This window comes from Odocoileus virginianus, chromosome 26 (genome assembly GCF_023699985.2).
Source record: "Odocoileus virginianus isolate 20LAN1187 ecotype Illinois chromosome 26, Ovbor_1.2, whole genome shotgun sequence".
Taxonomy (NCBI): domain Eukaryota; kingdom Metazoa; phylum Chordata; class Mammalia; order Artiodactyla; family Cervidae; genus Odocoileus; species Odocoileus virginianus.
Genome location: NC_069699.1, coordinates 21,745,220 through 21,767,840, shown reverse-complemented (window position 1 = coordinate 21,767,840; position 22,621 = coordinate 21,745,220). Strand labels below are relative to the sequence as shown.

Here is a 22,621-nt window from a genome sequence, read left to right as displayed (position 1 = left end):
CGATGAGCTTTGCCTTCAGGAAGTGAAATTCTCCTCCAAGGGCCTTGCTGGGCCCTCTGGGATCCCACTGCAGCAGTAGCCGAGCTTCCTCTGCAGATTCTGTAAAGAGCGCCACTGCGAGGCAGCAATTCACAATGACAGTGGTCAGATCGCTAGCACGGGCTTCCCTGGTGGCTCAGAAGGTAAAGAATCCGCCTGCAATGCAGGAGGCCCCGGTTCGATTCCTGGGCCTGGAGGATCCGGTGGAGAAGGGATGGGCCACCCACTCCAGTGTTCTTGGGCTTCACTGGTGACTCAGCTGGTAAAGGATCCCCCCGCCATGCGGGAGACCTGGGTTCAGTCCCCGAGTTGGGAAGATCCCCTGAAGGCGGGCATGGCAGCCCACTCCAGTGTTCTTGCCTGGAGAATCCCCATGGACAGAGGAGCCTGGTGGGCCACAGTCCATGGGATTGCAAAGAGTCGGACAGGACTGAGCGACTAAGCACAGCACATGGGTGTCCACAGAGGATATCCTGCCCATTAGGCCAGGTGGAAAAATGAGCATGCAATTGCAAATGAACTTTGTCTCCATTGGCTTGTCAGATTCCCTATAGATTCTCAATGAATGTTTGTTTTATGGATGAGGAGATGGAAGCTGAGAGAACTCCAGTAACTTTTCACACGATCACAGCATTACACAGTAATAGGATTAGGATGATGTTGTTCAGTCACTAAGTCGTGTCTGACTCTTTTGGGACCCCATGGACTGTAGCCTGCCAGGCTCCTCTGTCCATGGGATTTCCCAGGCAAGAATACTGGAGTGAGTTGCCATTTCCTCCTCCAAGGGTTAGGATAGGACTATGCCAATCTTTTGGTCCCAGTTTTGGTAGTTCTGCAGTTAAATGAAACCATGATGTGTATTGTCACTGTTTAGTCTCTAAGTTGTGTCTGACCCTTTGGGACCCCATGAACTCCAGCTAACCAGGCTTCCCTGATGTGTACTGAGGTTATGTTTTATTCTCTCTTAGGTATGTATACCGGGGTGTTTTACAATAGGTGAAAGCCTGTATCTGTGAGATGCTTATTTTATGTCCATCAGTCCTTTTGGGGTCATTAAAATTTCTCATCTGTGTGTCTGAACCTCTTCCTTCTTGTTTTACTCATAACCTCCCTCCTTTTCTTCTTGCGTGTCTCCTTGAGGCCTTTTTCTTTCTTTACTTTCCCAAAGAGATTTTTAAAGAAAGAGAAGTTTCACTTTCTTATTTGAATTTACACTTAAACTTGTGAAAATGGGAAAGAATATTTAAAAAGTGAAATAAGCAAAGTAAATACATATGAATATAATACAGTATATCACATAATCATGGTGGGTAATAAAATTGAGGATGGGGAATGGGGGAGGGGCTATCAAACAGGAAGTGTGGCATTTTACGCCTCGAACTTTCCAGGAGGCCATGGAGGCCTACGAGCAGGTCCAAAGAGGGCCTCTGAAGCTGAAAGGCGTCACAGAGCTCGGAGTGACTAAGCGGAAGAAGAGAAAGAAAGACAAAGACAAGGCGAAACTCCTGGAAGCGATGGGAACGAGCAAAAAGAACGAGGAGAAGCGGCGCGGACTGGACAAGCGGACACCAGCCCAAGCGGCATTCGAGAAGAGGCAGGAGAAGCGGCAAATGGAGAGGATCCTGAAGAAAGCATCCAGAACCCACAAGCAGAGAGGAGAGGACCTCAGCAGACACCTGGACACGCTCACGGAGCACTGCGACATTCCCAAAGTCAGCTGGAACAAGTAGCAGGCCCGCCCCGGGTACCGGCGGCATCAAGAAGGAGCAGACGGCAACGTCACGGTTATGTTTGGGGCCTTGGTATCTTCTAGAAACATTCTTGTGCACACATCCTTGCGTCTTCTGCTGAGACAGTGCTTTTCAAAGCTGTGTGTCCTCATTCTGGAACATGATTAAAGACTATCCTTCCCCCCCCCCCCAAAAAAAAAAATTAAGGATGGGGTGGCTTCTTAGAAGAGGATGTTTTAAGGTATGAGATAGGAACATATCCAGAGAAGACGTGTATCCCAAGAGAAGTCCGATGGGTGGGGAAGAACAAGACACGTGTTTATTGCGGTTGGAATAGGAAAGGTGGTGAACCTCGGTAGGATCACTCAGAACCAGCTGAGGAAAGGATGCACTGGAGAACGCATGCCTGCAGTCAGTGGGTTTTAAGTCGCCAAAGGACTGGTGCGTAAACATCATCAGAGGAGCTTGTAAAACTGCAGACTCTCATGGGGTACAACAAATAGGAAAGGAATCTTGATGTATTTTGCACATATAAATTGGGGATTGCCTCTACAAAGTAAAAAATTAAAAATGAACAATCTCTGGTATAATTTCTAGTTTCAAACCCACCTTCATTGCTTACTACCTGGGTTACTTGAGATAAGTTTTTCAAGATTTAAGCCTATTTCCTCATTTATAAAAATTGATTTGTGAGATGATAAACTGAGATATCCAGTGAGATGTCCTAGGATAATGCTGGCTTATAGGAGGTGTCCAATAAATGTTAATTTTATATATTAAAATATATTCACGCCACGTTGTGGTAACTGACTTAGCTGAAATGAATGTTTTCAGTTAATCTTGAAATTCTGTTGCTGACATTATCTTTTCCCTTCGAATTTTCTCAGAAATTAATTGTCTTTCATGAGTAGGTACAGAATAAATCATTGTTTTCATTCAAGAGACATGGCTGAATAAGCACACATTTGCATAAAATCACTCCCAGGAGTCTATCAAAATGAATGAAAAGAACCCCAAATTAGGGAGGATGATTTCATTTACACTGAAATTAGAGTGGAGCCTCACACTCATACCCTAAATTACAAGGACTAGTGTTTGGATTCAATTTAGTGTAAGTTGCCAGGATTTAATTCCCATGTTCTTTAATCTTGGACATACTGCCTGCCCTACATGGGATATGGAAATGTTCGAAGGGTTTTTTTAACAACCCTGGTAAATAGGACAGAGTGGCAAAGTTACACATCAAATTTTATGTTCCAGAAAATACAGCTTACAACACAAAGACAGACAAAGGGGGAGATGTTGTTTTCCAAAAGTAGTAATGTAAAAAGTTTAGGTATGCTTCCAAAAGTCTGCTGCCCTTCATTATTTGTGCATTAATATTTCAGTACATACACACTCAATGTTTTTTAAAATGCATTTCATAAATAATAGAGAATAAAAGCTTTTATTTAACAGTTTCTTACCCTACAAATGTGACTGTGGTCTCAACAACTATTGAAAGAATTATGAAGGACAGAATGAGCTGTTATACCAAACATAAGCGTCGTAAATGCTGGCTGCTGAGATGAAAGTGCCTGAGCGATTATCCTCGTCTTCTTTCCAGTTCTACGTTTGAAAAAAGCCTAGACTCTCAGTGAAGTGAATCATCACTGATACGGAGAAGAGAAAATGTCCTTGCCAGCAGGGACCACAAAGAGCAGGAGAATCAGACCTGTTATAGAATACGTGAGTGGTTGATCAGCAGAGAAGGCTGGAGAACAGGGAGTGCATGTGGCTAGTTTTGCCATTTGGGAATTTGAACCCGTTGTTTCTAGATCTTCACTTTTTCAAGAGAAGCAAGTTATCTACTGATTTTTTATATTTTCTTTCTTTCTTTTTTTTTTTTTGTTTTCTTTGATTTGTTTTTGTTTTTTGTTTTCTTTGTTTGGAGGGGTTAAGTTTGCAAATTTTAGAATACTGGGAAATAATCCAGCATTCTTTCCATCACCTGAGTCAGTGCAGGGAGCACTGAGTGGGCTGGACAGGACCTACCTTGAGCCACATTTCGCCCAGGGGCTTTCAGTTCACAACCTTTCCAGCCCAGTGCGTGATGTGGGGATCCCGAGAAGCAGAGAGGAAAAGTAGTTATGAGCTCAGATCACAATCAGCGCTCTTGGCATTATGCCTATACTTGTTCCTGGCGCGCTGATTGACTGACTTAGCACGAGACAAGATCTGATCAGGGAGATGGTTGTGTAAGATTGATGTTCCAGAGTTGATACTCTTAACCAAGATTTTTCCTCTTAAGAATTTCTCAGTATGATCACCTTCCTCTTAGGAATTTGAACATTTTTAACTTTAAAAGAAAACAGTTTTTCAACAGATGCCCAAAGCTCCGGATCTATACCCCTAATGCTTCCTTAATATTTTAAAAATTATTTAAAAATTAAATATAAAAATACAATACAAAATTGTTAGGCATCCTATATCTCCTCTTGGCCTGACCTATGAAGCTTTTTTTTTTATCAAGGTTCTTCATCAAACTTTTCACATGGTGATACAAGTTAGTTTTTCCTGGGCATCGGGAAAAAAATTGCAGGTGCCTCAGAGCAGTGGGAAAGGACACAAAAGTCAGAAGGTTGGTTCTGAGACTATACTCATCAAAATTGTTCTACCCTGTGGATTTCTTATTAAATGGATTATCTATCTGCCGGGCATTTGAGCTGTCCCTCTTCACTGTCTTTCTCTGAGGACTGTTGAAGCCTTCTGTTGTGTGAGGTGAGCCCTCCCTTTTTTTTTTTTTTGGTAGGTGATTTGCAGAAAATGAGATCTGTAAGCAGTCATTAAAAATACTCTCTTTCATTGTTAATGCAGTGTTTAAATGGATTATGCTTGTCCCACTATGGTCTTTTTTTAAAATATGAACAATAATAAGGTCAGTTTAATACAAATTTTTACCTTTTTTTTTTTTTTTAAACATTTAGTTTAATCCTTTGACAAACCTTGCCCACATTTGTCTTTAATCTTGGACCACCTACTTTGACTGGTTATGTGATTTGCAAATTAAAAATGCTTATTTCATTTTCCTTGTTATTGAACTCCAAAGCTCACTCAAACTCTTATTTTTTCTTTGCTTTCCTTTGCCTTCTATTTCCCTAATATCTTCTGCTTGAATGAATAAAATTTCTTAAAAAATAATAGTCCAGTCAAATGCCGAGTTACCTATTTATGGAAAAACTAAAGTAGGATGGGGAGGACATGTTACTAAATTGTAATTTTTTTTTTAAATTATTGAATGACAGTCCATGGTGTTCCTTCTGTGACTATATAAATATGTGTTCTATTGATTGTTAGAGGTAAAAGGCACTGGACAGTTCTTTGGTGTAACACCATCATTTTACGGAATAGGTCATGATGAACATAGTAGAAGGATCATCTTGGCCAGTGTCGTACATAGTGGCAAAGTCAGGAGATAGTGTTGCATAGTGGTTAAGGGCTTAGAATCTGAAGGTGGACAGACTGAGTTTGTGTCCTAGATGGCTGATCGTATATTAATTATCTTGCTGTGACTTCAGGCAAGCCAGATAAATTTTCTGAGTCCTAGGTTCCATGATTTTAAAGTGAAAATATTAATAGTACTCACACTGAAGGATTATGATGAATAAGAAGTGATAAGATCCAGGCCAACTCCATGACACTGTCCCTAGTACATACCAAGTTCTCAACAAATCAGCTGTGTTATTGCCGTCACTGTTGTAACGGTGGTAACCAATGTTTTGATCACCGGTCCAGGCTTATTTTATCACAGAGCTTTAGCAATGCTTCCGAACTGTCTAAAGACTTTCTTGAGGTCTGTTAAAGTTTCCTCAACAGGGGCTCAAAATCTTTTCCATTTGGTTATGTGGTTCCACAGTGCATGTTAAGTTTACACCCCATTCCTGTTGGTTGCCCATGTGCGTATTTGGGTCATAAATTCTGTATTGAGCCCCTTTCTTCTGTGTACACACTTGTGTGCTCGATGTTGAGCACACTTTTGTGAACAGAAGGGAGAACACCTATTTTCATGGAGCTTATGTTTTGGGATCGGAGATAGATGCTAAACAACCAATCATATTTTTGTTTATTTATGGCTGTAATAAGTGTTAAAAATGAGTACTAATTGCTATGAGTGAGTGAATCGGAGGACCAACGTATGAACTTCTCTACGATGAGAAAGTGTTAACTAGAGAAATAGGGCAGAAAGCTTTGTGTTTTGAAACTTCAGAGGTACCTGCAGAGGGGCAACCGTATTGTATTTGGTAATTGCAGAAATGGAAATCACTGTGGCTAAAGCAAGGGGATGTAGGAGGATGACGCTGGAGATGAAGGGGGTGTATATCATGAATTTTATGATAAAATTTGTGTTAAAATTTCTGGGCTTTATTATAAGGTAGTGGAAAGTTATTGGAAGATCTTTTATAAAGATCATTTTAGTGCTGCATGAAAAATGGGTGAAAGGAAGAAGTTCTGAAACACAGAGGGCTCTTCAGGGAAGAGGATGGCTTGCTGGAAGTGAATGGAAGGGAAGAGAGACCTGAGATACGCAGTGGGTACAGTGGAGGAGCTGGTGTGTGACGTGTGTGTTAACAGATGCAAAAAGAGGTAGAAAGAATGGCTCCACTTCTGTCTTAGGCTCCAGATATCATGAATGATGGAACAAGGTTGATATATCATCAGATTTTTTTCCTGGTACAACTGAAACACAAAGGCATTCTGGCAAAAGAATATTCACATGGGGGACCACATAGCAGAGAGTGTGTAGAGAAAACACACTTCTCCTGCATGTTTCTTCTTTACACTTATACACTTTTGCTACCACCATACTCACAACACTTCTGACACCATCTGTGTGTGTGTTTTAATCCTACAGCACACAATTCTCTCTGATATCTCTGAATGTCCTATGTTTCAGTGCAGTTCTGACACTAACCAGAGTTAGTGCAGAACCCACAGGTTAAGGGCTCAGTTCCACAGGACTGCCCCTACATGAGAACCAATTGCAAGTAATAGGTCACCTGGTTACCCACAACTTCCATCTGATTTGGCACCATTCAGAGATTCACATGAACCCCCCATCTTAGACTGTTTGCTAGAATAGCTTAGTAAGTCTCATGGGCACACGTATTTATCAGTATATAAGCTCAGTCGAGTCTGACTGTCTGTCACCCCGTGGACTGTAGCCTGCTAGTCTCCTCTGTCCGTGGAATTCTCCACGTAAGAATACTGGAGTGGGTTGCTGTTCCCTTCTCAAGGTCGTCTTCCTGACCCAGGGATTGAGCCCGGGTCTCCTGCATTGCAGGCAGAGTCTTTACCATCTGAGTGTCAGGCAAACCCTGTATGATAAAGGATACAGATGAATTTACAGATGAAGAATACAGAGGGGAGGTCTGGAAGTGTCCTGAACACAAAAGCTTCTGTCTCCATGGGGTTAGTGTTTGCTGCCCTCTAGGTACGTGAATTGGAGAAGGCAATGGCACCCCACTCCAGTACTCTTGCCTGGAAAATCCCATGGATGGAGGAGCCTGGTAGGCTGCAGTCCATGGGGTCGCTAAGAATCGGACGCGACTGAGTGACTTCACTTTCACTTTTTACTTTCACGCTTTGGAGAAAGAAATGGCAACCCACTCCAGTGTTCTTGCCTGGAGAATCCCAGGGACAGAGGAACCTAGTGGGCTGCCGTCTGTGGGGTCGCACAGAGTCGGATACGACTGAAGCGACTTAGCAGCAGCAGCAGCAGGTACGTGGATATGTTCAGCCACTTGGAAATCTCTGTATTTTGGGGATTTTTATGAAGCCTTCATCATGTAGGCACACTTAGTTGTCCACTCACATATCAAACCCCTCTCCCCTTCTCTGAGGATGTGAGGTGGTGTTGAAAGTTCTAAACTAATCATGGCTTAGTTTTCTGATGATTGGTGCCCATTTTTGAACTATTAGCCCACCAAGAACTACCTCATTAGAAAAAAAAAAGGCTACTTCTGTGATCTAGGAAATGTCAAGACATTTAGGAGCTCTATCTAGCCAGGAACCAGAGTTACAGAGTCTAAATATTAGAACAAAAGATGCTCCTAGTCCTATTATTACTTAAAAATTCCAAGGGTTATGGGAGGTTTATGCTAGAACCATGGATAAAGACCAAATATATATTTCGTATTAGAAATCACAGTATTTCAGAGAGGCAAGCGAAAAGAGAACTTCTAGGTCATGATTAGGATAGTGTTGTGTATTGTTTTGATACTATTTCAAATCTTACTTGTTTGTGACCTAAGTGAAGTTTTTTTAATCCACTTGCTTATGGGAAAACGCAGGTTGTTTTCATAGGTAAAATTGTCTTGATGTGAGAAAGCAGTAAGTTACAGCAGTGTCATCATCTCCTCTGTTAAAATCAGTAAGCAGTCAGTAACTCAGCTGCTAGTCCCCCCACCTTCACGGGGATGCTTCTCAATAAAAAAACAGGTGAAGAAGCCACTTTGGTGAGGGGACATAGGTATAAATGCCCAAAGTTTGTGAAGATAATCTGAGAATTGAGGTCTGGGCAAGGTGACTCTGTGCTGATCTACCATGCTCTTGAAACACCCTCAGGACATTAGCTCCTACCTTGAAAAAGAAAGATCTTTTACCAGCAGTGACAAAAGCTGTTAAGCTACCCAAGAGGATGCTGCCAACACTGGTGCCATTGTCCCTAGCAACATGCTCTAGCAACCAGGGACTTTTATTTTTATACTTGGCAGCTGGAAGTCATCTCTAGGTTGGTCAAGCATCTCTCTGAAGTACCAACTCATAAAGAGGCACACCTCAAACTAAATTTAGTTTTTAATCTTTTTATCTCCGCTTATCTGGAACAGTAGTGTGATTAATTTGTAACTGGATTGGAGTGTTATTTCTCTTTAAAGACACATTACCCTGTATGTTTTTGACTTGTGCAATTATTATAATTCCTACAGTGAACCTGGGTTTAAGTAAAATATTGCCAAAGGCAATCTCAGTCTTTGAGCATAACTGGCTTCCTCCCCTAAACACAACATATAGAACACATTCCTAGTATAAATATATTAAATAATACGATGGTCAGATACCAGGAGTTGGTGTAGTTAAGTTTTGAACTGTGAGGTTTAAAGTATCGAGGAATTCTTGTTTCTTGTATAAGCCTAGTATTCTTCAATGCCAGTAATCAGATAAACTGCTTAAGTCAACTAAGTCCATCAATTATTAGTAGAACTCTAGAAGAGTCTGTGGCTTTGCTTGTAGCTCAGTTGGTAAAGGTCTGCCTGCAGTGCAGGAGACCGGGTTCGATCCCTGGGTTGAGAAGATGCCCTGGAGAGGGAAATGGTAACGCACTGCAGTATCCTTGCCTGGAAAATCTCATGGACAGAGGAGCCTGGTGGGCTGCAGTCAATGGGGTCGCAAAGAGTCGGGCACGACTGAGCGACTAACACTTATTTACACTTAGAAGAGTGTATCAGTTCTTCAGTGTCAAATGACTGATTAGAATATTTGCATCTGAAATTAAGGTAAAGTCACTGCCTTTTGTTCATAACATAATGATCTTACATCTTTTGAAAATATCTCAAATATTTTATTTTTTGTTTATTACATGCATGGGTGCGTGCTAAGTCACTTCAGTTGTATTCGACTCTTTGTGACCCTATGGAGCATAGGCTGCCAGGCTCCTTTGTCCATGAGATTCTCCAGGCAAGAACACTGGAGTGGGTTGTCATGCCCTCCATCAGAGGATCTTTCCAACCCAGGGATCCAACCCGCCTTTCTTAAGTTTCCTACATTGTCAAAGGGGTTCTTTACTACTAGTGCCACCTGGGATTTTGTTTAGTTTTATTCTTTTTCAGTGAAAGCAGAGACTTAAGACTAAATAGAATGTAGGTGTAAATGAGGATAAATTTTTTTAAAAACATATATTTTAGTGTAGTTTTCTCATATGCATTTTATTCATTTGAGCATATTATGATTTCAACATGATTTGCACTTGAATTACTCATTTGTTCATTGCTGTGAGATTCCTCTCTGAGAATTTTGTTCAGAATTCTGTTCATTGTATTGAAAAGTACTCCTTTTTAATGTTGACATATTGTTATATGTGTGTATATGTTTGGATTTTTAAAAAGTAAAGAATCCTTTCACTGTGAAAAAAAATGAGGTAACACCATGATGTGCAATTTAATTAGGTTTTGTTTTTTATTTTATTTTAGACTTTTCTGCTTTCCCAACTACTCACCATATAATCATAGGGAAAAATATGTCCCACTGCTAGAAAATCCATACGGATCTCCATTCATGTATTTGAAATTTTGTGGGATGTCTGAGGCCACCCTTCATGCAGAGGGGATGTGGGAGAGCTGTGGTGATCTGTTTATTGACTCGGGTATTTGTCAAACTTAAGGAATGGGTGCAGTTGCTCTTGCTCTCTGCTGTCCACATGGCCTGTCAATGCTCATAACCACAGTTGTTTTAGAGAAAGGTTAAAGTTGTGTGTAGACGAGACCTATAATGATATACCGATTGAAGTTTTCTGTCAGTCACAGGAGATATTGTATTTATCAATCAAAATCAATCATGAAAAAAGGAAAAAAATGAAAATGAAAGCAAAAAAGATTTTTTTCAGGGAAACACACAAAGTATCCAAAGAGGTGGTAAATATGAGAAAGGTTTCTCCTGGAAACCAAATTAATTAACTAGAAGGCTGGCAGAATGAACATAACTACAAGCAAAAAGACAGTTTATAAAGGAGAAGATGAGACACGAAGGATAGATCCTGGGGCTCAACTCATAGCTAATAATAGGCATTTTTGAAATAGAGAACAGATGTGAGGAAAGAGGAGAAATAATAGATTACCGTTCCCCCTAAGCCGGACTAATTCTTAAAGCCTTCACATTAAATGAACCCACCACAGGCTGGTGAAGATTAATGAAAATAAAAACTTTAGACACATCATGGTGTAAACTTTGAATTCCAAGGATAAAGAGAAAATTCATATACAAATTCACACATTAAAAAATAGGTTGCTTACAAAGAAGAAGTAATTTGTTACTTAATTTGTCACCTGCAACACAAATGCTTGTGGACAGTTCAGTATGCTTTCCAGGACTCTGAGTGGAAAAATGGTTGCCACCCTGATATTCTTTAACCAGATACTCTTTCTTATTATATGAAGGGAAATAGTACATTTTGATACATGAAAGGGCTCAAAAGTATCTCCGAATTGGTTGTTTCTTAAAGAAAAGAAGAGAAAGGAAGAAAGAGGTGGGGTGGGGGGGGAGTGTACATAATGAAGCCATGAAGTACTATAGATAAAATGAAAATGTGTCAGAGTAGATTGTGGAGGAGGAGGACATGGTTTCTCACTCTTGGATGCTGCTCTAACATTAGCCCTGGGCCGACTGTGTTAAGATCACGAGAAGATTTTTAATGTTGATTCTTAAAGTCCAAAGTTAGTGACAAAATGTTTAAATCTGAGATAGGACCCAACAGTCTGTATTTTTCATAGGTTCCCTGAGTGATCTAACACCCAGCCTTATTTGGTAACCTAGAAAGAACATACTGTAAATAATTTATTGACTATGCCAAAGCCTTTGACTGTGTGGATCACAATAAACTGTGGAAAATTCTGAAAGAGATGGGATTACCAGACCACCTGACCTGCCTCTTGAGAAACCTGTATGCAGGTCAGGAAGCAACAGTTAGAACTGGACATGGAACAGCAGGCTGGTTCCAAATAGGAAAAGGAGTACGTCAAGGCTGTATATCGTCACCCTGCTTATTTAACTTCTATGCAGAGTACATCATGAGAAATGCTGGGCTGGAGCAAGCACAAGTTGGAATCAAGATTGCCGGGAGAAATATCAATAACCTCAGATATGCAGATGACATCACCCTTATGGCAGAAAATGAAGAAGAACTAAAGAGCCTCTTGATGAAGGTGAAAGAGGAGAGTGAAAAAGTTGGCTTAAAGCTCAACATTCAGAAAACTAAGATCATGGCATTTGGTCCCATCACTTCATGGCAAATAGATGGGGAGACAGTGGAAACAGTGTCAGACGTTAGTTTTCTGGGCTCCTAAATCACTGCAGATGGTGATTGCAGCCATGAAATATAAGACACTCCTTAGAAGGAAAGTTATGACCAATCTAGACAGCATACTAAAAAGCAGAGACATTACTTTGCCAACAAAGGTCCATCTAGTCAAGGCTGTGGTTTTTCCAGTGGTCATGTATGGATGTGAGAGTTGGACTGTGAAGAAAGCTGATTGCCAAAGAATTGATGCTTTTGAACTATGGTGTTGGAGAAGACTCTTGAGAATCCCTTGGACAGCAAGGAGATCCAACCAGTCCATCCTAAAGCAGATCAGTCCTGGGTGTTCATTGGAAGGATTGATTTTGAAGCTGAAACTCCAATACTTTGGCCACCTCATGCAAAGAGCTGACTCATTTGAAAAGACCCTGATGCTGGGAAAGATTGAGGGCAGGAGGAGAAGGGGACAACAGAGGATGAGATGGTTGGATGGCATCACTGACTTGATGTACATGGATTTGGGTGGACTCTGGGAGTTGGTGATGGACAGGGAAGCCTGGCATGCTGTGGGTTCATGAAGTCTCAAAGAGTCGGGCATGACTGAGCGACTGAACTGAATGTAAATAATCATTTTACTAAAAATAAAAACCTAGGTTACTTTAGAAGAAGCTAGGTAATTTGTAAATATTGTGGTGAAAAGGTTGTACAGAGTGAGGGGACCACTGAAGAAATAGAAGCCTGTGATTTCTTAGCCTTTTTCTTAATGAGAAGTTCTTCAGTCAGTCAGTTCAGTGGGAAGTTATAAAGATGATTTAGTTATTGAGGTTGATGGAGAATTATGTTACATGTGCTTAGATCATTTTATTGTGCTTCACAGATATTGTATTTTTTAAAAAACAAATTTGAGGTTTGGGGTTACCCTGTGTTGAGCTAGTCTGTTAGCACCATGTTTCCAATAACATTTGCTCACTTCCTGTTTCTATGTCACATTTTGGGAAATTCTCAAAAGTATTTCCAACTTTTTTCATTATTATATACGTTTTGATGATGTATGATCAGGGATCTTTGATGTTACTATCATTTTGAGGTACCACAACTATACCCATATTAGATGTAAAACTTAGTTGGTGAATGTGTTCTGGCTGTTACATTGACCAGCTGTTCATCCATCTCTTTCCCTCTCCTCAAGCCTCCCTGCTCTCTGAGACACAACAATATTGAAGTTAGACCAATTAATAGCCCTGAAATGGCCCCAAAGTGAAAGAAAGAGTCTCATATCTCTCACTTTCGATCAAAAGTGAGAAATGATGACACTTAGGGAAGAAGGCATGTTAAAAGCCAAGACAGGCTAAAACCTAAGACTGTTGTACCAAACAGGTAACCAGGTTGTGAATACAGAGGAGAAATTCTTGAAGGAAATTTTACGTGCTACTTCAGTGAACACATGACGGATAAGGAAGCAGAACAGCCTTGTGCTGATACAGAGATAGTTTCAATGGGCTAGAGAGAAGATCAAACCAGCCACAATGTTTCTGTAAGCTGAAACATTATCCAGAGGAAGGCTCCAATGGTGTCCAGTTCTGTGAAGGATGAGAGAAGTGAGGAATCTGTTGAAGAAGAGTTTGGAGCTAGCAGAGGTTACCTCATGAGATTTAAGGAAAGAAACTCCCTTCATATCAGAAAAGTACAAGTGAAGCTGCCAGTGCTAATGTAGAAGCTTCAGCAAGTTATCCAGAAGATCTAGCTGAGATAGTGAATGAAGGTGGCTACATTGAACAACACTTTTTCAATGTAGACTAACAGCTTGTATCAGGGGAAGATGCCATCTATTACTTGCATAGCTGGAGAGGAGAAGTCAGTCCTTGACTTCCAAGCTGTAAAGGGTTGTTAGAACTAACACAGCTGGTGACTTTCAATTGAAGCCTATACATATTAACCATCCCCCAAACCGTAGAAATCCTAAGAAACACACTAAATATACTCTGCCTATGTTCTAAAGTGGAAAAACAAAACTTGAATGACAGAACATCTATTGACAGCATGGTTTACTGAATATTTTAAGCCTACTGTTGAAACCTACTGCCTAGAAAAAAATTTTCATTTAAAAATATTACTGCTCATTGACAGTGCATCTGGTCACCCAAGAGGTCTGAAAGAGAAGTGTAATATTAGTGTGTGTTCCATGTCTGATGACACAATATTCATTCTGTTGCCCATGGAGTAATTTTGTAGCCCAAAAGTAATTTTGACTTCCAAGTCTTAGCATTTAAGGAGTATATTTTGTAAGGCTTTAGCTGCCATAGACAATGATTGCTCTGATGAAGTTGGGTAAAGTAAATGGAAAACCTTTTAAAAAGGATCTGCCACTGTAAATGTCATTAAGATCATTTGGGATTCATGGGAAGAGGTTGAAAAATATCAATATTGAGAGGAATTTGGAAGAAGTTGCTTCCAACCCTCATGGTTCACTTTGAGGGGCTTAGGATTTCAGTGGAAGAGGTTAACTGTAGAACTGGTGGAAACAGCAAGAGAATTCAAATTAGAAATGGACCCTGAAGGTGTGACTGAATTGCTACAATCTCAAAATTATAAAGCATGAAGAGTTTATTCTTAGGGATGAGCAGAGAAAGTGGTCATGAGATGGAATCTTCTCATGGTGAAGATGATTGAAATAATGACAAAAGGTTTAGAATATTACATCAACTTAGTTGATAAAGCAGCTGCAGGATTTGGATGAATTAACTCCTATTCTGAAAGGAGATAACTGGGGGTAAAATGTTATGAAACAGCACTGCACGATACAGAGAAATCATTCATGAAAGGAAGAGTCAATCAATGTGGCAAACTTCATTGTTGTCTTATTTTAAGGAATTGCCCCAGCCACCCCAGCCTTTAACAATCTCAATGCTGATTATTGAGCAGTCATCAGTATAGAGGCAAAACCCTCGACTATCAAAAGATGAATACTAATCAAAGGCTTAAAAATGGTTTGCCTTTTTTAGCATAACATTTTGTTTTAATTAAAATATGTAAAATATTTTTCTAAATGTAATACTATTCCACACTTAATAGACTACAGTACAGTGCAAACATAACTTTTATATACACTGGGAAACCAAAAATTCTTTACTATGGTATTTGTTTATTGTGGCTTGGAACCAAACCTGCAATATCTCCTAGTTGTCACTGTGTATTTTAAGATAACTAATGGGCTTATCTGGTGGCTTAAATGGTAAAGAACTTGCCTGCAGTGCAGGAGAGCTGGGTTTGATCCCTGGGTCAGGAAGATCCCCTGGAGAAGGGAATAGCAACCCACTCCAGTATTCTTGCCTGGAGAATCCCATGGACAGAGGAGCCTGGCGAGCTGCAGTCCACGGGGTCGCAAAGAGTCAGACACAACTGAGCGACTAAAACACACGAGACACGAGACAATGGTGCAAAAGAGGTAAAGTGGATCTCCGTAATGACTACAGATAGGAAAATAATAATGGGAAAAAGAAAACTTCAGTAATAAAGTAAAAATTTGGGGGAAGAAAGCAATAAGAAAATGTAAACAAAAACAAATGATAGAACACACGAAAATTGTAATTCAGTAAGTTAAACCTTAATTGGTTTAGAATTAACTGGTTCAAAATTGGGAAAGACTCCATATTGTCACCTTGCTTATTTAACTTCTGTGCAAAGTACGTCATGTGAAATACCTGGCTGGATGAATCACAAGCTGGAATCAAGACTGCGAAGAGAAATATCAACAACCTCAGATATACAGATGATATCACTCTAGTAGCAGAAAGTGAAGAGGAACTAAAGAGCCTCTTGATGAGTGTGAAAGAGGAGAGTGAAAAAACTGGCTTAAAACTCAACATTCAAAAAACTTAGGATCATGACATCCAGCCCCATCAATTCATGGCAAGTGGATGGGGAAACAGTGGGAACAGTGGCAGATTTTATTTCCTTTAGCCATGAAATTAAAAGATGCTTGCTCCTTGGAAGAAAAGCTATAACAAATCTAGACAGCACGTTAAAAAAGCAGAGACATCACTTTGTCAAAGGGCTGTATAGTCAAGGCTATGGTTTTTCCAGTAATCATTTATGGATGGATGTGAGAGTTGGGCCGTAAAGAAGGCTGAGCACCGAAGAATTGATGCTTTCAAATTTTGGTGCTGAAGAAGACTCTTGAGAGTCCCTTGGACAGCAGAGGGATCAAACCAATAAATACTAAAAGAAATCAACCCTCAATATTCATTGGAAGGACTGATGCTAAAACTGAAACTCCAATACTTTGACCACCTGATAAGGAGAGGCAGCTCATTGAAAAAGTCCCTGATGCTGAGAAAGATTGAAGGCAGGAGGAGAAGTGGGCAACAGAGGATGAGATGGTTGGATGGCATCATCGACTCAATGGACATGAGTTTTGGCAAACTCTGGGAGATAGTGAAGGATAGGGAAGCCTGGCATGCTGCAGTCTGTGGTATCTCAAAGAGTTGTACATGACTGAGCGACTGAACAACAACAAACTTTAATTACAAAACAGATGTTCTTACATCAGATAAAAGTGTAACCCAGCTATATGCTGTTTAAAATAATGAATAATAAAGTATTACAATATTACAGGACTGTGTTTATTGATAACAGTTCAACCAAGATATAGTAGCATTAAACCTTTATGTACTGAAAAACTCTCATTAAAGTATGATGAATTAGAATCTTAAAAACTTAAGAAATAATTAATACAATTGCTACCAGACTAGGAAATTTTAACACAAAACCTAGAACTGTACTATCACCAAAGAAATCCAAAGTATAATTTTAAGTTCATACTTCTTCTTTGGTAACAGAAACTTCTCCCTTTTCGTTTAATGTCATTCCAATTTTAAAATAAATTAAAGTGGTGACTAAGAATAAAGCTTTACAACACAATACTTCTTTGTTTACACATTCCTCCTTATCCATTTTTTTCTTCTTTAATTTTTAAAAGAGTTTTAGGTTTCTATTGTGTGTGCTGATTTTCTACTCTCTTTTCATTTGATAATCACTGATTTTGAATATTATAATTCAATTAAGATTTATTTCAAAGCTACAGTTTGAAAGTTTATACTCTACAAATGTAGCCTCTGCATTATTGTCCAAGTGTGAAATGTTTATGAAAATTGATTATATGATATATCTAAAAGAAATATGGCATTTAAAATTTAAAAAAATCTCACCTGTTCTCAAAGGAGTAATAAAGCTGTAAATTAACAAGTAGCAAAAGTGGAGTTACTTGAAAATTAAAAGAAAAAAAGAATATCAGAGTGGCTCTTGAGTTGAAGAGGAAATCCTAATTTTATACTATCTTAAAAAAACCTTACTAAAGATACTTGTTTACTATTTTGATATTTGGTTAATTTCATGTTCAGATTTTTTTAATAAACATTATTGCTTCCATTTTTTAAATATAAGAGACTGAAATTAAGTAAACTAAATAATTACTTCAAGTGGCTGAAAAACAAATTACAAATGAAAATAAATTAGTAAAGAGTAATTAGTAATTGAAAAAGAAGAAATTAGTGAAGTGTTTCAGATTCATTACCTTCTGAGCCACCAGGGAAGCCCTGTATTACATACAAAATATATAGAATTAAAAATACCCCATGTTTTGAAAAGAGTGGTAAAATCAAAAAGGTTTTGTCGTGTGTGATTCAGAAAGCATGAGAAGTCCACATGCATGTAATGTTAAGTTTAAAGGATATAGGACCATAGATATGTGATAACTTTTTAAAAAAATAATAAGTAATTTTATTGATGTATACATGCAAACAAAATTTGTGATTCGGGGAAAAAATAGCACAAATATTTTTTTTCCAAGAAAAGAAAAATTCCCAGTTAAATGAATTTCCTAGGGTAAAATATAACAAAATACTGTCTTAAATTTAACTTCATTGCTACAAAATGCACAGACTCAAGTGGCTTTAGAGTTAAGTGCCAGTAGCAGTTTAAGAACCTAATCATTACTAAGTGACTTAAAATATTTCAGAATTTTAACACTTAAAATTAGAGGGAGCACTTTTTATTTTACTTAAAGTCCACATTTTGAGAGGCTAACATAAAAGTATATTGTCAAATTTGGGAAGAGCTGCACCAAGTAACAACAAAAATTATAGACAACTTTCCTTATGATTGCTGATGTAAGTACTGGTGAATCACAGTCTTTATTATGTTAAAAGTGCTATAAACTTATCCATAGTTTATTCTAAAAATGTAAGAGAAATTCAATATTCAGATGTATGTTAATATAATTTTTATAGTATATTAAAAAGATAAATTCTTTATTATTTTATTGATAGTTGTTGACAGCCTTTCAGTAAAATTAAATAGACATTTTCAAATAAAGCTCTTAGCAAACTAGGAAAAATAAAAGAAAATTTCTTAGCATGATTATGATTGAGGGTATCTATGAAAAATAGTAATAAACCTGACAGTTCATCGTGAACACTAAAAACATTCCTGTTCAAAAGAAATCGGACATAAATGTTCCTTATAAATGCTCTCATTGAGCAATACTCTGAAGATTGTAGAACATAAAATGGAAACAAAATTAAGAATATATACTGGAAAGGTACAAATTATTAGTGTTTTCAGATTACTGTTTGGGGTTCTTCAATAGAATTTTTACAATTACTTAGAAACTTTTAGAATTAATGCTAGTAATATAGCAAGCTATAAGATAAAATCAGTAGTTTACTTAATAAGAATCAGAAATGTAAAAGGAAATTAAAATACTCATGACATTTTTCACAGGATAAGGAACAAATAATCCTAAAATTTATATGGAACCATAAAAGGCCTAGAATTGCCAAAGCAATCCTGTGGAAACAGAACAAAAGTTGAAAGCATAACGTTTCCAGACTACCAAGCTACAGGAATCAAAACAGCATAGCATGGTAGATTCCATGTGCTATACGTGGAATTCTTTGATGCTGTTTCAACAGTGCTCTATGTTATTTGGCAACCTGGATGGGAGGATAGTTTGGAGGAGAATGGATACATGTATATATGTATGGCAGAATCCCTTTGCTGTTCTGAAATTGTCACGATATTGTTTGTTAATTGGCTATACCCCAATACAAAATAAAAATGTTTTTTAAAGAACAGCATGAGAGTGGCACAAAAACAGACACATTGATGTATGAAACAGAATAGAGAATCCAGAATATACCCATGTACCCATGTTCACTTATTCTGTGACAAAGGAGGCAAGAAAATACAGTGGAGAAAAGATAGTCTCTTCAACAAGTGGTGATGGGAACGCTAGAGAGCTGTGTGTAAATCAATGAAATTAGAACACTCCCTCACACTGTGTAAAAAAAAACAACAAAAAACTCAAAATGATTTAAACACCTAAATATAAGACATGGCTCCGTAAAACTCCTAGAAGAGAACAGAAGCAAAACATTCTCTGACATAAATTGTAGCAATATTTTCTTAGATCATTCTGCTAAGGCAAAAGAAATAAAACCAAAAATAAACAAATGGGGCTTAATCAAACTTAAAAACTTTTGCATAGCAAAGAAAACCATCAAAAAATGAAAAGACAACCAATGGAATGGGAGAAAAATATTTGCAAATGATGCAACACACAAGGGGTAACTATCCAAAATAAACAGCTATGTAACTCGATGTTGGAAAAACAAACAACCCAATCAAAAAATCAGCAGAAGACTTAAATAGATGTTTTCCCAAAGAAGACATTCAGATGGGCAACAGTCACGTAAAAAGATCCTCAACATCATTACTAGAGAGATAGAAGCACTATGTACAATAGCCAAGACATGGAAACAACCCAGATATCCATCAACAGATGATTGGCTTAAGATGATGTTTTTTATATACACACACACATATATATATATATGTATGTATATGTATATATGCATGCAATTGAATATTATTCAGCCATAAAAAAATGAAATATTGTCATTTGCATCAACATATGTAGACTTAGTATTATACTTAGTGAAAGAAGACAAAGACAGATGTGATATCACTTATATGTGAAATCTGAAAAATGCTATCAATAAATCTATACACACAACAGAATCAGACTCATAGACATAGAAAACAAACTTAAGGTTATGAAAGGGGAAAGGTAATGGGAGAGGGACAAATTAGGAATATGGGATTGACACAGATGACCTACTATGTATAAAATAAATAAGCAACAAGATTTGCTGTATAGCACAGGAAATGATATTCAAGAACCTTTCATAACCTATAATGGAATGTAATCTGAACAATAAAAGCCTGAATCACTTTTCCGTACACTTGAGACTAACACAATTTTATGAATCAACTATATGTCAATAAACAAACAAACAAAAAAAAACAGAGAGAAAGATATATAAAGGAAATATATTTGCAAGAGAAGCAATTACAAAAAAGAAAAAAAGTAGACTGAACAGGAAATGCTACTGCAAGAAGGCCTACATGAAGGAATGTATTCCTCTTTATTAAGTAATGTAAAACAAATATTTGATTGAAAAGTAAAGCACACTTTCCTCCTAATTTGGAACACCTTTAAGAATATAAGTTGCACATAAATTAATATACATATGTATTGGAATTCTGAATAAAATCTTAACAGTTCTATTTATGTATATATATATGTGTATATGTGCCCAGTAGTGTCCAACTCTTCATAATACCATGGACTGTAGCCCACCAGGCTCCTCTGTCCAAGGAATTTTTCAGGCAAGAATACTAGAGTGGGTTGCCATTTCCTTCTCCAATGTATGTATATATGTATGTATTTTGGTACTTTGGTTTAGGGCAAAACTTAAACAGTGAATCTAAATTTGTTCTTAGGGAAAAGTCATTAAAATTTTTTAGGGATTTAGAAGAAGGACATTGTGTAAAAGGGAGTAGGGGACTTTATGAAATATAAACTTGAATTAAAAGCCAAAATTAAAAAAAAGTATTGTACAATACAAAATTGTGCAGAAATAGATCAATAGAAACACAACAAATGATATTTAGGAATTTAAGTGTGTATGAAATGTGTCTTATAGAATGAACAATACTATAGATTGGTAACTCAACAAATTCTGCAAAAAAAAACACTTGTTTTAATAAATTTCTACTTCAAACAAAAATAATTTATATTAACTTAAGATTAAAATATAAAAATAACCACATCATACAATAGGAAAATATAGAATACTTTTAACTTTGAGGGGAGGATCTCCTTAGTGTGATTCAAGTCCAGAAACTATAAAAGAGAAAGGTAAATTAAATTTTCTTAAAACTTTAAATTCAGTATAATAGAAGTTCTCCATAAACACAAGGCATATGTAAATAGAAATAGTTTTGATTAACCCCTGTCAAAAAATTAGACATCTAAATATCTACCAAGAAATGGGTTCTTAAATAAAAACCATACATTCTTACAAAAGAATGTTTAAGGGACTCAGTAATGACGAGGTGTGTCTGTATGTATTGATTTGGTAAATATTCAGTACAATTGTCAGAGGAGAAAACAGTTTCTAAACAGTGTAATTTGTGATCTCACTTTTGTAATCTATATCTTCATCTTTGTGTCTGTCCTTTGTGTAAAGAAAAAAAAAGTTACAAAAAAGAAAACCAAACTTTTAAGAATATAGGAGCTGAAATGAGAGAGTGGAGATTTTTAACTTTATTTCATATAGTTAACATTCTAAATTATTTGAATTTTTGTACTGAGTATTTCCTGCTTTAAGCATTGGAAAAAGTAGAGCTGTTTTCATTTTAGGTAAGAAATTCAGCAGGAAGTTATAGTCTATATTCTACCGGTATAAATAAAATCCCAGGGCAAATTACATTTCTTGAAGGTGTTCTGATTGACATATGTCAAAGCTCATGTAATCATGCTCACTGTTGGTGTCTGTTAACAGTTGTCAGAAAACTTAGTCTCCAAATATAACAAAACCCATACAAGACAAGAACAGATCATTTGTGTAATGTATTTACTTGAGATTCTATATTGTTCATCAAGTGCTTGATGTGTTTGGTGTTAATATTATCTGTGATACTCTAATCTAGAGAAGTGGTTTTCAGAGTGATCCCTGGACCAGGAGCACCCAAGAACTTATTAAAAAAGGAAATTCTCAAGCTTCACCCCAGACCTACTGAATCAGAAACTGCTGCATCCTATCCCCAGACTGTGTTTTAACAAGCACTTCAGCTGACTTGATGGGTCCTAAAGTTTGAGAATCATGGACCTGGTACATTCAGGGTAAAGCTTTTAACTAAGTCATTTTATTATAAGTTAATCTTCCCCTTAGATAGTATCAGAGAATTTATTAACAATGATTAGAAAGTCAAGTGGAGAAGGAAATGGCAACCCACTGCAGTATTTTTGCCTGGAGAATCCCATGGACCGAGGAGCCTGGTGGACTACAGTCCATGGGGTCACAAAGAGTTGGACGTGACTGAGTGACTAGCTCTTTCAACTTTTCAACTTCCTGAAAGTCAAATGCTAAAAAGACCAGCCCATGTGAGCCTTTAAATATTTAGCTCAGTGAGTTGGGGGTTTTTGGTAGAGGATAGGGAATGTAAATGTTTCTGAGAATGGGGTGGCGAGGAATGGAGATGTCCATCAGGCGGCAGTTCTTTCCAGTGGTAGTGTGTGACAGGTGGATTGTATGGGACTGACACTGGCGACAGAGACGAGTTAGGAGGCTATTCGATAGACAAGCAAGAAATAATAAACACCTGAATTGTAGTAGAGAAGATAGAATTGGAGAAGAAGAGACAAACGAGAGAGATTGTGAAAGTGAAAATGGGACTTGCT

At 37.7% G+C, this 22,621-nt stretch overlaps 2 protein-coding genes across 9 annotated transcripts in view; both read left to right on the top strand.

Annotated features, from left to right (window-relative positions):
• CNTN4 (contactin 4) overlaps nucleotides 1-22,621 on the top strand; it is a 971,999-nt gene that overhangs the window by 52,474 nt on the left and 896,904 nt on the right. The gene's annotated exons all lie outside the window — the stretch shown is intronic.
• On the top strand, nucleotides 1,422-1,933 carry LOC110132464 (protein FAM32A-like). Its single transcript, XM_070456143.1, has one exon. The coding sequence runs from the start codon at nucleotides 1,434-1,436 to the stop codon at nucleotides 1,767-1,769; it is 336 nt and encodes a 111-aa protein (XP_070312244.1). The 5' UTR covers nucleotides 1,422-1,433; the 3' UTR covers nucleotides 1,770-1,933.

Bases quoted from the DNA above. Each gene is read 5' to 3' on its own strand.
- LOC110132464 (XM_070456143.1), top strand. From the start codon at position 1,434: ATGGAGGCCTACGAGCAGGTCCAAAGAGGGCCTCTGAAGCTGAAAGGC.